At 32.9% G+C, this 14,493-nt stretch overlaps 1 protein-coding gene across 1 annotated transcript in view; it reads left to right on the top strand.

The window, feature by feature from the left end:
• The window catches only part of LOC150101159 (ubiquitin carboxyl-terminal hydrolase 8-like), a 338,380-nt gene that overhangs the window by 166,830 nt on the left and 157,057 nt on the right, over window positions 1-14,493 (top strand). Inside the window, exon 14 of the mRNA XM_090401220.1 lies at window positions 2,708-2,838. Within this exon, the coding sequence (XP_090257346.1) occupies window positions 2,708-2,838 (131 nt within the window). The remainder of the gene's footprint in view (window positions 1-2,707; window positions 2,839-14,493) is intronic.

Below are 14,493 nucleotides of genomic sequence, written 5' to 3'. Positions count from 1 at the left end.
AGAGTTTACTTGTAAAAAATATAACTTTTTTCACAGATGATTGCTATGGTACAGAAAAGAGTGTTTTGTCCTTTTAAAAAGAGGAGATATGATAGAAGCATTGAAATTACTTAAAGGGTTTTATAGGATTGATGCAGGGGAAATGTTTCAGCACTTGGTTAGAAGAGAAAGAACAAGCGGTCATTCCCGGAAGTTGAGTAAAAGTGTTGTTAGTAGAGATGTGAAGGGCCTAGATTTTTCAGTTGGAGAGTTGGGAATTAACAGAATGGGTTGCCAGAGTCAGTTGTTGGCACTTTGTATGTTAATGGATTCAAGGAGAGGTATGATAAATTGTGTGGATAATTTGGATCTCATGTGATGAGTCTTCGGACTCCATGGAGCTTCCCTACAATAATAATAATGTTTTTACCTTGCCTATGATTAGAACCATCACTTTGGCACAGCTGTCATGCCAGCAAACCCTTAATCAGAAGCACTAATAAAAGACAAAAGTATGGGCTCCTGGATAGTTTGTGTCTTAAGCAATGCCATTTCGGAACAACTCAGATGCCCAAGGTTGTATTTTGGTCAATTTCAAAACTTTTTCAGTTTTAAATTCAGTTATACTATGAAATAATGATGGATTTATAATATTGTGCCAGTTCATATAAGGTTGATTTGTTGCTGTTATTTATTTATTTTTTTTAAAAAGTTAATTTGGTTTCTTTCATGGAACCCTAGGATTTGCTGTGGCAGTCATGACACACAATGCCTATTTCATTCCTCTTTAAATCTGATGGTTTGTTCAGTTTTACCGCTTGGTCTGTGTATCATTTATCATACTTGCTATGAGAGAAATTTCCTGACAGTCTTGTCATGCCTAACTCCTAGAGACAATTCCTTCCTCCCTCCCTCCCTCTCTCTCTCTCTCTCTCTCTCTCTCTCTGAAAGACCTCATCTACATCTATTCTGCAAAATGACTTTACTAACGTGTATGTCTTGATCATATAGTCTGCAGCCCATATGTTGTTAATCTATCCTTAGAATGAAAATTAATTTTATAGACCTGATGTTATCTCGTTTACCTGTCCCTGCATCTGCTTTTCTTTCTACTTGTTTGTCCATGTAAAATTCAAACAATCCAATTTAAACACTGTAATCCAGATATGGTTGCTAAGGTTTTATAAAGAAACATGGTAACTTTTTAAAATATCTTTTTCTGTACCCCATTTAATCATTTGTACTGTCTTTATGCGTTGCAATGTTTCTTCTACATTTTAACTTTCTGTGTACTATATTAATGAAGAGTAGGAAAATGTGTATCGCATTTTATTGTTAAATTTTATAAATTACTTTCCACTTTACTCAAGTGGTAATCCTAACTACATTTTGTTGTTAGTCTTTTTAGTAATATTCTGTTCCCTTATTTTCTGAGGCATGTCAATGCAAGGTTTCCATTCTGCTGCACCTCACCGAATACTTTTATTTCTTCCAAAACTACTTCGGCCAGAGTTGCCAGACACTGTAATAAAACCAGTGGTCTTAATTATCTTTAAATTCATAGAATGAAGATGGATAGAGTTACAGATTTCTCAGTTGTTACTTCTGTACTCTCCTCCATTATAGAGTGAAAAGCAAATTCAGTGCTTAACGTCAGCAATTGTTGAGCAACTCCAAGGTACCGATTTTTAACATGAACAACTGCTTGTTGCTGTCATTAGTCATGAGCAAATCACAAGTGCCTATTTTCCAGCCTGAATAGATTGTAAGTTATTTTAGAGTCGTTTCTCTGAATCATTTTGAAAATTAACTAATATTTCCGAAATAATTTACAGAAACTTTGACTATCACGGCTAAATTCCTCGTCTCATCAGTTTCTTCAGTGAAAGCAGGGTGATACACAGCTTGCAATCTCTTTAGTCCAGAATGTTTAACTTTACATTTTACTACATTGAAATGCATCCCTTATCATTTACCCATATAAGTCTATTTAAATTCTTCATCAGACTTGTTTACTGCCTCTTCCCAACTTAGTGTAATTATCAGACAGCTGGATATTTCCTATTTAAATTCTTCATCAGACTTGTTTACTGCCTCTTCCCAACTTAGTGTAATTATCAGACAGCTGGATATTTCCTCTTCTAACCATCTTCATTATCATCAACATGCAAATGAAATGTTAGTGGTCTCCAAGTACAGAGCCCTGTTGAATTATCACTGGCACTTTTTGTTCTAGACTGTTCTTCCACATACATACTTTCTGTCAGTCAGCATGGCTGACTGACCAGCATAGTTTCATATTATTTTTATATTAATAGTGTGCTGTTATGTATATGAGGGGGTAGGGTCTGGAAAGTTCTGATAAACACCTAGAATAAAAATGATATTAAAGCAAATAATACAACACAAGAAAGAACATACTAGTAGCAGAGTTATGAACTTATGTTTTTGTATTCTTATATCTTCATATGTTCTTTCTTGTGGTTATATCAGTTGCTTTAATGTCATTTTCATTTTAGGTGTTTATTGGAACTTTCCACTCCCCCCCACCTGATATATGACTGTTGTTTTTTTTATATATGTGTGTAGTTTATTGTCCACTTTTTTTGTTTTGTTAAATGCATTTTATGTACTAATTACCTGAATTAATGATTATTCTGTTATCATATTCATTTCAAAAACTGTTGTGTATCATATTTTAACAATTCATTATTTTTTGTCCCTTTAGGGTTATGCAGTTACAGGATTGAAGAATTTGGGTAATACATGTTATATGAATTCCATTATTCAGTGTCTCTCTAATACAACTCCACTTGCAAGTTATTTTATATCTGAAAGTTATCGTGCTGACATTAATAGGTAAGTCAATTCCTTTATTATGTACGCAGTGTATTCATGAAGAAAATTTCATTTTATATATATATATCAGTAAGATTTTAAGTGGGAAACAAATTTCATTGTTTGGTGTGTGAGAGACCAATATCCTGCTCATTAGAGGCTTGAAACAGTTATGTTTGGTCTCTAGAATAAAGTTAATGGATTATCTAATCCTTAGCCTACCATGGCACTAATACTGTTTTGATAAACTGAAACTTAAGTAAACATTTAAATAAAAATTAATATAGTGGAATACTTAGAAGTTTAATTGCATAAAACTCTAACTAAAGTATCAAAGGCATCTTCAGTGTGAGTATAAAAATTAAAGACTACAAGTACCTTCTTTAATTGTAACATAATGAAACAATCAAACATGAATAAAGTTGAGTAGCATGGTCCAAACGGCTCTAAAGTAGCAGTGATGTTTACACACACACACACACACACACACACACACACACACACACACACACACACACACACACACACACACACACACACACACAGTAGTGAACAAATTAACCTGAACAAGCCGAATTTTCATAAAGTTTTTGCTTTTGGTGTGGTTTTTCTTCCCGTTCACAATAATATTGGTTCTGGTTTCGGTTTACAATTTTCAATTTTGGTTTTAGTTCACTATTTGGATTGAGTACTGTATGTTTTAACTGTTATAACTGTCTCTGCGATGTTTATTAATTGTGTGTTTTTAATAGTGTAAACAAATTGACATTCGTAGATATATATATCTAAATATATATATAGATAGATTTTATTTATCTATCTATATATATATATTTTTTATTTTACCTCCAAGAAAGTGTTCAAAAATATATACTTTTTTCTCAGCACACATCCACGACTCAAAGACAAATTGTCATTGAGTGTAGTGTTGCTTTGGGTACCATTAATGTGATTTAAAGAGGTTTAGGGAAACAGATACCTTTACTCCTGACAGAAAAAGAAAATTTGGGTGAAAAAGGAAAACTGCACTTACTCAAGATCATTTGCTAGTTAGGGAAAGTAAAACGAATCCAAGATTGTCTGCTGTAGACTTAAATAGAGACTTGGCAGCTAGTGGGATTAATTTTTCTGACATGAGAGTCCATTGAAAATTGTTGGAAACACGGAGGACTGCCCACAGACCCAGAAAGAAATAACTGTTGATGAAGGTGATGCTGAAAAAGAGGCACCAGTGGGCAAACGTTTACAAAGATTGGACTGTAATAGGTGGAAGGTCATATCATCAGATGAGAGTGATTTCTTTGTCCAAGGAAAGTGAGTACCCTATGTTTGCAATCAGCAGCTGAAAAGACTTCTCCCACCCACCTTCAACAAGTTCCTAAACAGCCAGCTAAAAAGATTCTGGAGTAGTTTTACACAGCTTCACTTATGAATGTTGATGCTATGATGAAAAGTGATACCAATACATAAAAATATTGCAGAACACAGTAATCCTATAGATCCAGAAAGACAAAGAGCTCATCTTCCAGCAGGAGATAGTTCCAAGCCACACTTCAAAAAAAAGTGAAAGAGTTCTTCAAAAATCACAACATCCAGTTGCTTCAGTGACCAGGTAATTCTCCTGACATTAACCCAATAGAAAATTTGTGGGCTATAGTGAAAAAGAGAAGTCTCATCATCAAATTCCTGCCATGTATCCTCAAGGGGTGTACAGGATATGATAGTACTACATGAAAAATTTACATCATTACTAAATTCCAATCAACAATTTTCCTCCAAATCAGTCTGTTACCTGTCAAGACTCCAATATTTTCAGGTCTTATATTTCTTTCTTCTAAGGCATTTTTGTACTGTATCAATCCACCTATATCTTGGTCTTCCTCTGGATCTTTTTCCTGCCAACCTGGCAGAGAACACTTATTTTGTTAATCTTTCTTCTCCCATTCTGTTTAAGTGACCATACCACCTGAGATTAGCTCTGCGGACGCATTCCTGGATGCTGTTAAAATTGATTTGAACACTGTGTTGTATATAGCTAATTTAGCATTTAGACTAATTTCTCTCTTATGCCATATAAATTTATTCATTTGACTTCCTACCATACTAGCTTTGTTGATTCTGTTATCTATTTCCATATTTAATATACCATCTTCACCAAAAATCGCCCAAGTAGCTAAAATTTACTTTTTTTATAGGTTCTCCATTCACAATGCAGTTGATATTTTCAGTGCTTCTGCCTATTTTCAGTCTTTGTCTTGTTATTGCTGACCTTCATACCTTATCTATTACAACAGTTATTCAATTTAGTCAGGGAATCTTGCAGACTTGTAGCAGATTTATTTAGAAGTATAATATCATCTGCATAAAGCAAAGAGCTGACATTAACATCTACAATTTTGATATCATGTTTAATACCACTTTCCTTCATAATGTGATCCATATAGATAATGAATAACAGAGGGGATAATGTACATCCTTATCTGACACCAGATTTAACATTAAACCTTCTTCCTGTACCTTCTTCAGTTCTAACTGCTGACTTACAACTCAATTGCATGATATAATATCCCATTAACACCATACAACTGAAGCGTTTTGAATAGCTTTTCTCTTTCCTCCTTGTCATATGCCTTTTCCAGATCTACAAAACTTAAATACAGATCTTTGTTATATGCCCATGATTTCTCAACTATTTGTTGAGACTTGGAAAATTAAATTGTGATACGAAGGATAACTTAATATAATCCATTATAAAAGTATGGTTTTGAGATGCAGAAATACGAAAAATGTGTTCTACATTGGTAGAGTCCATGCCTAAGTGAATTAATGAACTTATTTTGAACAGAGGAACACATATAAATTATTAGGTAGAGTCAGAGTAATTTACTGGAAGCAGTTTGTTGTGTATTGTTTGTTCGCAATTTAGTAAAACTTCTAAATTGCTAGTAGAATAATTGAGGCCAAATTATTTTTAATATTTTATGCAAGAATTTTGTTGGAAAACTGTCTAATTTGACTTTCTGTTTTTTTGTCACTTTCCATGATATCTCTGATGTATATAATAATACAGCCTTAACATTGCTATTGAAGGTCTTTATTTTGGTTTTATTATAATATTTGGATAGCTCTATATATTATTCAGTTTTTTTGAAAAGTCTTTGCATTATATTCCTGTCAGTTTTATTATCAGTAACAACATTAGTTCCCAATTATGTAAAATTCTTAACTTCTTTTACTGCATGTTGATTGATTTTAATTTCTTTGCGACATTTGCAGTTCAATTTAATAACTTCTGTTTTATCATATTTATTTTAAGATCAACCTTTTCAGATGTTTTATCTGATTTAGCTTGTATATTTTTGTGTTTTGATGATATCAAAATTATGGATGGATTTAATTCCTCTTCTTATAAGTTTAATTTAATTCCTGTAGGAGTGCATTTAATTCCTCCTCTTATGCCTTACTGTGCATTATCTCATGATCAAATCAATGAATATATGTTGAATATATAAACCAGACATTACACAACCCTGTTTCACACCAGTCCTCATCTCAAACCATTCTGATGTTGTTTGCTGTACCATAACACAACTTTTTTTTCCTGTATACATTTTTTTGATTATTCTCACATATCTCAGAAATTTCATGTCTTCTACTAATAATTATCCCTAATGTTTCTCTATCAATACTGTCAAATGCTTTGGTAAAATCTATAAAATGCAGGTATAATGAACTTATAAATTCTGTGCATGGTTCACTGATATTCATTGATATTTTTTTTAGTAAAAATTTGGCAAGTTGGTTCTAAAACCAACTTGCTCATGTCTTAATATCTTTTTCTATTTCACGTTTAATCTTATTTTTCAATATTTTATAGACATTTTTTACAGGTATACTAACAGTAGACTAATTTGAGTGATCATTTCTTCTTTCCGCTGTCTAGGTATCTTTTCAGTCTCTAGCATATTGTTATTGCTTCAGTTGGTATTATTTAAGTATAAGAAAGGAACAGATAAAACATTTGGGAAATAAAACTTTAATTCCATGTCTTATACGAGTGTTGCTTACTGACTTGGACAGTAAGTCAACTTTGTAGGGACTGTAATTGGTAGCCTTATTGCAAAGAGACGTGGGATGGAAAAGTTATTGACACTGCTGTTGTGTACAAGTAGCTTCCTGATTGGTATTTCAACTTATAAGGGAGGGAAATGCAGTGGAGGGCAGCAAGAAGAGAGACCAATGACATCTGGCATAAACTGATGCTATTCTCTTAAAAACTATAATGGATACCAGCTCTTTTTTGTGTGTAAATAAAGGTTATTTATTTATACATAGATATAAAAATAAATTAAGATATTTATAAAGTAAAAATTCTAAATTGTTATTTGATGAAAACTACAGATTTAATTTCCTGTCTTATGAAACAAATGCTTTTAGATACTTAATTTCAGTTATCTATGAAACAAGAATATTTCATATGTCATCTGGTTGTACTCCTGATGTGCTGTAAAAGCAAATGAAGAACTTGTTTCTGTGAACCTATGTTTTTAAAGAAACAAATTTTCACAGAAATTAATTGAATAGTAAGCTATTTGTTTATACTGTAGTATAATGCTATCTCTAATCAAAAATGATGAATTATTGTAAAATTTCTCTGCCAGAATTATTTATCTTAAAAGAATAAGCTATGTTTAAAATCTTCCCTCACACTTTACTTAAAATACTTGAACTGATTATGATAACCTTGCAAGCAACATAAGACATTTAAAATAATAGCAATTCAAGTTTTAGGAATCTAAAATAGCATATCAATCAAATATTGAAATGTTAAATTCAAAGAACTTAAATATTCATAGGAAAATATTAGTGTAAAAGTGAAAATCACGATTAACTGGAATAATACTGTTATAAAATTGCTCAAATTAATATCTAAAATCAGTATAAGGTACTACAGATGCAATTTAAAGTAGGGTTAAAACAAACTGAAATGAAAATTATGCCAAGGAGATTAATTTCTTACATAAAAAAGCCATTCTAGATAATATATCAGTTTATGTGATAGAGAAAGAAAGAAACAGTCATGCCTTAAAAGTGACCCTTGAACCAATTTGATGACAAGTGTTAATGCCTGCTTGCTTAGTAAAAATACAAACAAACTGAGATCTTATTTTATATTCATTACTAGCCACTTGACCAAAATTAGTAATGGAAGAAGTCATACTTCTTGGTAACTTATGACAAGTATCTGAAAGAAAATATTATTTCTGGAAAATAAAGTTCCTTTCCAATTTTACTATCAAGACAAAGAAATTTTCTTGATATTAAAATTTGACTTAATCAACTGCTCCTTGCAGTCAATTAATTCCAGATAGTCATAGCTATTTATAATAGGAAACCAGAGGATGTTGAGTGAAGTTTTTTTTGCACTGAATATCTTTGTGTGTGTGTGTGTATGGGGGGGGGGGAGTATACATGTTTTCCTTTCACTGAAAATGCTAAGCAGAAAGGGTGACCTCATTACCAAAGTTCTGCTCCTCTTTAGTAATTTTGCATTCAGTCCTCAAGTCAAGTTTTTAATATTTTAAATGTGGTCATTTAACAAACAAGTATCTTATAGTTATTTACAAAATCAAGCATGTCAAAAGTAATAAGAATTGCTTTTATAGTGATATTTAATTTGCAACATTGCTAACCAACAAAGTATCTTATGCTGTTTATAAGGTTTATGAATGGAACCAAAATTACCATAAAAACAATTGAAAGAGTACAGAGGAAGGTAAATTATGACATACATTTGAGGAATAAGAGGTTAGAGGATATTTATCATACAGTAATTAGTTTATTAGTTTCAGTAAGGAAATACCATGAGTAGACATATTACTAACTATTATAATAACAGAATTAACTCATGTAAATTATTCTTTATTCATAGAATTTTCACCCGAGTATCACAGGTATCATCACAGGTCTTCTTCCTATCATGGAATATAGGCCATGTGGCCTGTTCCGGTCTCATGCCATCTCTTTCTTGGTCTTCCGATTCTTCTTTTTCCACTTATTTTGTATCTGTATAATATTTTTGGTAGTCTGCTGTTGTCCATTCGATTTAAATGTTCTAGCCATTTTTGTTTATACTGTCTTATGTAGTAATTAATTGGTTTGATTTTTAGGAATTGTAAGATTTCTTCATTTGTTTTGTGGTCCCACTTGGTATATCCAGCTGTTTTTCTGAGGAACTTCATTTCTGCTGTTTGAATTCGTTTTTCATCTTTCCTTTTCATGGTCCATGTTTCGCTTCCGTATAGTAGAGTTGGTTTTGACAAGACATTATATAGTCTGATTCTAGTGTGTTTTTGTACCAGGGATGGCTTAAATATACTATTTATTATGCCATTTACTTTAACAAAGTTCGATATTTTAGTGTCTATGTCTTTTTCTTCTTCGTATGATAGATCACATCCCAAGTATCTGAAAGTGTTTACTTGTTCTAGTATTGTATTATCTATCACTATTTTACTTCTTACTTCATCACAGGTACAAGGCTAATTAAACAATAACTGTTATATTCACAAAGCGCTACCTAAGTAGCTAAGGTTAAATTCCTAAATTTACTTAATTATTATTATTTATTTATTTATTTTATTTATTTTTAATAATTAAATAATTATTATTTAATAAATAAATAACTAAATAATTAAATTTAAATTATTAAAAATAAATAAAATAAATAAATATTAATAATAATTAAATAAATTTAGGAAATTTAACCTTAGCTACTTAGGTGGCGCTTTGTGAATATATCAGTTATTGTTTAATTAGCCTTGTACCTGTACTGATGATGCCTCTGATACTCAGGTGAAAATTCTACGAATAAAGAATAATTTACGTGAGTTAATTCCGTTATTATAATAGTTAGTAATTAGTTTATTAATTACATAAATTCAACATTTATTTAATTCTGCCATTCAAACAAGGTATCCCCCTTTCTTAAGTAGAGCAATAGTAATATGACGTCCCCCCCCCACAAACACACAAAAAAGAATAGAAGAGACTTCTAGTCTAATGTCCAAAAAACTTGGCCATCCCCAATTTCCTCTGAAATCATTATGTATGGATAAATCTAGTTGAATTTTCTGTCATTCACTAATGAAAGTTTACATTTCTTTGCATATTCATTTTTACATCAAATATAAACTTTTGCATCTCAGAATGTTAGACTCATTAATAAGATATGTAACGTATTTAATTTCATTTCCATTTAAGTATTGAAGTGGGAGAAGAGCATTATATAATTTCTGGAATTTTGCTCATCTAAGAAAGCAGATCATTCTAAGAGAATGATTTGCTTTCTGTTTTGCTATATATATATATATATGTATAGATAGAGCCTGTGTAGCTCCGTGGATGTGGCATTTGCACACCATGGTGCTTGACCGCACGAATGAAGACTTCTTAGTTTCAAATCTAGGCAGCGACCAGAAGAAATTTTTCTAAGCCTTTTTCGACTGGTTCCCGAGTTAGTCTATCTCTGGCACGGGCAAGCGGGTTTTTCCTCCTGGAAAGAAACTCAGGTTTTTCATCCCGTAAACTCAAGAAAATCAACTGTAGAATCCACATTATTTCAGACATTTAATGTGAGTGTTAGGGTTTGGGACCACAGGATGGCAACACTTGTTGAGCCATCTCTCTCTTCACTGTGTGCCGTTTAATTAGTGATAGCCTTGGGCCAGCTATCTCTGATTGGGTACCAGTGGAGATTGAACTGTCCACTCAATCTCCAAAGGTTAAATAGGGCTAAAACGGCCTCACCTCTGTATATATGGGAATAAAAAGGGCTGATTTTTTTTGATTTTTTTTTATATATATATTATTTGCTATATATATATATATATATGTATGTATGTATTGTTGTAATTAGGATTGACTCGGGATGTATACATTTATAAGATTAAAATTTAACTGACTAGAACCCGAGAAAGTATAACAAAAAAAGCTATAATAAATCACGACTAGTTTCATCGGTATTCCGACTTCTTCAGGTGAGTAAGAAATAACATAAGACTTATAAAAATAACAAGGTAAAAAACATGGACTTTCCAGCTTAATGAAAAGAAGCAGAAATAGTAACAGTTATATTTGAATAGGTGACCGCATACTGCTGTTGGCATGAGTAGAATGTGTGTGACAGCTAATTTTAGATCGCCAGTATTGGATTACCGCACTATGGGAATCAGGCGAATTGTAGCTTAGATAGTCGTTCAAGTGTGAAGAACTATTTCTTTTGATTCTATAATACGCCCTTCAAATTCATCCTTGCAGATATATAAATTGGTTGTGCAGTCCCAATCAACTTGGTATGGCCATTCTTCGAGGTTAGAGTTTGCGGAGAAGAGCACATGACTGGAAAGGGCACTCGCTCGTGTTCTACTGTAGGAGATGTCACATCTATGTTCCTCAAGACGAAGTGAAACAGATTTATCTGTCTGGCCAAAATAAACAATCTTCTAAAATCCACTTCTGAACTTCCTAGACACACAGGACTATCTCTCCGCTCTCTCCATCCCCTTATTCCTCGTTTGTACGATCTGCCTAAGATCTACAAGGCTGACACTCCTCTAAGACCTATTGTAGAAGGTATTGACTCTCCCACGTACAATCTTTCTAAATATCTTGCAACTTCATTAAAACATTTAGTTCGCAATTCCTCCTCCATCAAAAACTCTGATTTCATCTCAAAAATTAAAAATTTAAATCTCATAGACTCTGACAAAATGGTGAGTTTTCACATCGTATCTCTTTTTACGAATGTACCTACAGATGAAGTTCTGACTCTTCTTAAGGACAAGGTTTCTAAAGAAATATTTGCTCTTCTAACTCTCTGCATCAATTCTGGCTATTTCTGCTATGAGGATAAAATATATAAACAAACTAGTGGGTTAACTATGGGCAGCCCTCTATCCCCAGTCTTAGCTAACATTTTTTTTAGAAGATTTTGAAGAGAGAGCTATTTCTATAGCTACTTTAAAACCTAAACTGTGGTTATGCTACATTGATGACATCCTCCTTATCTGGGAACATGGCTTAGAGGAACTTCAGAACTTCCTAAACCATTTGAATAATCAACATCAGAACATTAAATTCACTTCAGAACTAGAGATTAACAGCATTCTCCCCTTCTTGGAATTAAAGATTAGTAGATCACCTGACTGTCTTAAATTTTCAATTTTTTGGAAAACCACCCACACTGATAGATATTTGCATGGCTCTTCTCATCACTTCCCTCTTCAGAAACTGGGCATCATCTCCACCCTTGCCCATTGAGCAATTTGTCTCACTTCCACCTTCAAACAGAGCTTAACTTCCTGAAAAACACCTTTTTGAGTAATGGATATTCATCTTGTAACATCACTAAACATTTGAGACCATGCCAACAACCTCGACAAGAAGATGAATCCAACCCTATCACTCACATACAGTTACCATTTATCAGCTCTCTTACTCCAAAACTATCTAGGATTATGAAGAAATTCAACATAAAGACCGACTATACTACTCTGCCAAAACTTTGTTCTTTTCTGAGTCAACCAAAACACAACCAACTGCATTTTCCTGGTGTTTATAAAGTTATGTATGACTGTGGTCAACCTTATTTTGGTCAGACCGATAAATCTGTTTCACTTCGTCTTGAGGAACATAGACGTGACATCTCCTACAGTAGAACACGAGCGAGCGCCCTTTCCAGTCATGTGCTCTTCTCTGCAAACTCTAACCTCGAAGAACGGCCACACCAAGTTGATTGGGACTGCAAAACCAATTTATATATCTGCAAGGATGAATTTGAAAGATGTATTATAGAATCAAAAGAAATAGTTTTAGACCCTTCACACTTGAACGACTATCTAAGCTACAATTCGCCTGATTCCCATAGTGCAGTAATCCAATACTGGCGATCTAAAATTAGCTGTCACACACATTCTACTCATGCCAACAGTAGCATGCGGTCACCTATTCAAATATGACTGTTACTATTTCTGCTTCTTTTTATTAAGCTGGAAAGTCCATGTTTTTTACCTTGTTATTTTTATTAGTCTTATGTTATTTCTTACTCACCTGAAGAAGTCGGAATACAGATGAAACTAGTCATGATTTATTAAAGGTTTCTGTTATACTTTCTCGGGTTCTAGTCAGTTAAATTTTAATCTTATAAATATATATATATATACAGTTGATTCTGCTTAAATGGGACATGTTGGGACTAATCCATTGTGGCCCAGTTAAGCGGCTGCCCCAATTAAACGAAATAATAATAAATTCTAAAATAAAATATGTAATACGCAGGTAAAAAAAAATAATGATTAGGTACCTATCTTAATGGTTTATTAAACCAAAATACAGAAAATATTTGTACTATAAATTGTGCAGAAAAAATAATGCATACATGATAACTTTTACAATTTCAAATTTTAATTCTGCAAAAATGCATCAACTGTAGTCTATCTTTTGCTTTTGAAATTTTGCAGTTCTACAAAATCAGCACAGATATTCAGTGTGGATGTAAGGCTTTCTTCATTACCTTCCTGCATAAAATAGTGCTGTAACCTGACTATAAATTTTTTGGCCTCATGATTAGTTACAAGCACAGGTGGGTCATCATCCTCATCATCACATTCTTCTTCAAATTTTTGACGTTTGGATTTAATGACTTCAACAATTGCATCTTCAGAGTTTTCATTTTCATTGTAATATGGTAAATTGTCATCTATTGTTGAAAATTCTTCATTATTCATGATAGAAGCTTGCAGTATGTCTTCATTTTCATAACTACTCCAAATTTCAAGAACATCCAAAGGTTTTAAACCACAAACAGCAAAGCAGTTTTGTATTGTGCTGGTTTTTATAGCTCACCAACTGTCAGAGACAAACTGCATTGCTTGCAAAATGGAAATTTTTGAATTATCTCTCTGGCTGTTTGATGAACTTGTTAATAAGTTTTCATCAATGGATTCCAGTGTGTAATTAACCAATTTTCCTCGATACACTGTGTTTAAATTTTTTATTATCCCCATGTCCATTGGTTGCACTAAGGATGTTGTATTAGGAGGAAGAAATTCCAGCGTTATATTTCTTAGATAATCTAAATGAAGGAGTGCAGCACAATTATCGAGAAGCAACAAAATTTTCCTCTGCTTACGTTGTAATTCTACATTCCAACTCGTAAGCCAATTCCGAAAAATTTCAGAAGTCATTCACGCATTACTATTGGCATGGTACTCTACTGGTAAACTTTCTATTCTTAACCCCCTAAAGCATCGAGGCTTAGCATTTTTTCCTACGATTAGTAGTTTTCGTTTGTCCATACCTGACATATTTCCACAGCATAACACAGTAATGCGGTCCATTGTCCTTTTATACCCTGACAGTGCAATGTGCTTATAACACGGGGAGCCGTTTGGCGTAGCACGATAATAGAGGCCGGTTTCATCAGTGTTGTATATATGATTTGAACAGAAACACTCTAAAAAAGTAAGATTTTAGTATTTTTCAATTGTTCAGCGCTTACATTGTCAGCACTGCCCTTTTAGCTGTGTGCTTTTTTAAATTTGATATTGTGTCTTGCTCTTTCCATCGAGACAACCAACCAGCAGTTGCTTGAAAATCGTTGTGGTCCAGCTTTTT

Source organism: Typopeltis vanoorti, chromosome 12 (genome assembly GCF_054136105.1).
Source record: "Typopeltis vanoorti isolate ZY-2024b chromosome 12, IOZ_Tvanoo_1.0, whole genome shotgun sequence".
Classification (NCBI taxonomy): domain Eukaryota; kingdom Metazoa; phylum Arthropoda; class Arachnida; order Uropygi; family Thelyphonidae; genus Typopeltis; species Typopeltis vanoorti.
This window is presented reverse-complemented; position numbering and strand designations above follow the sequence as displayed.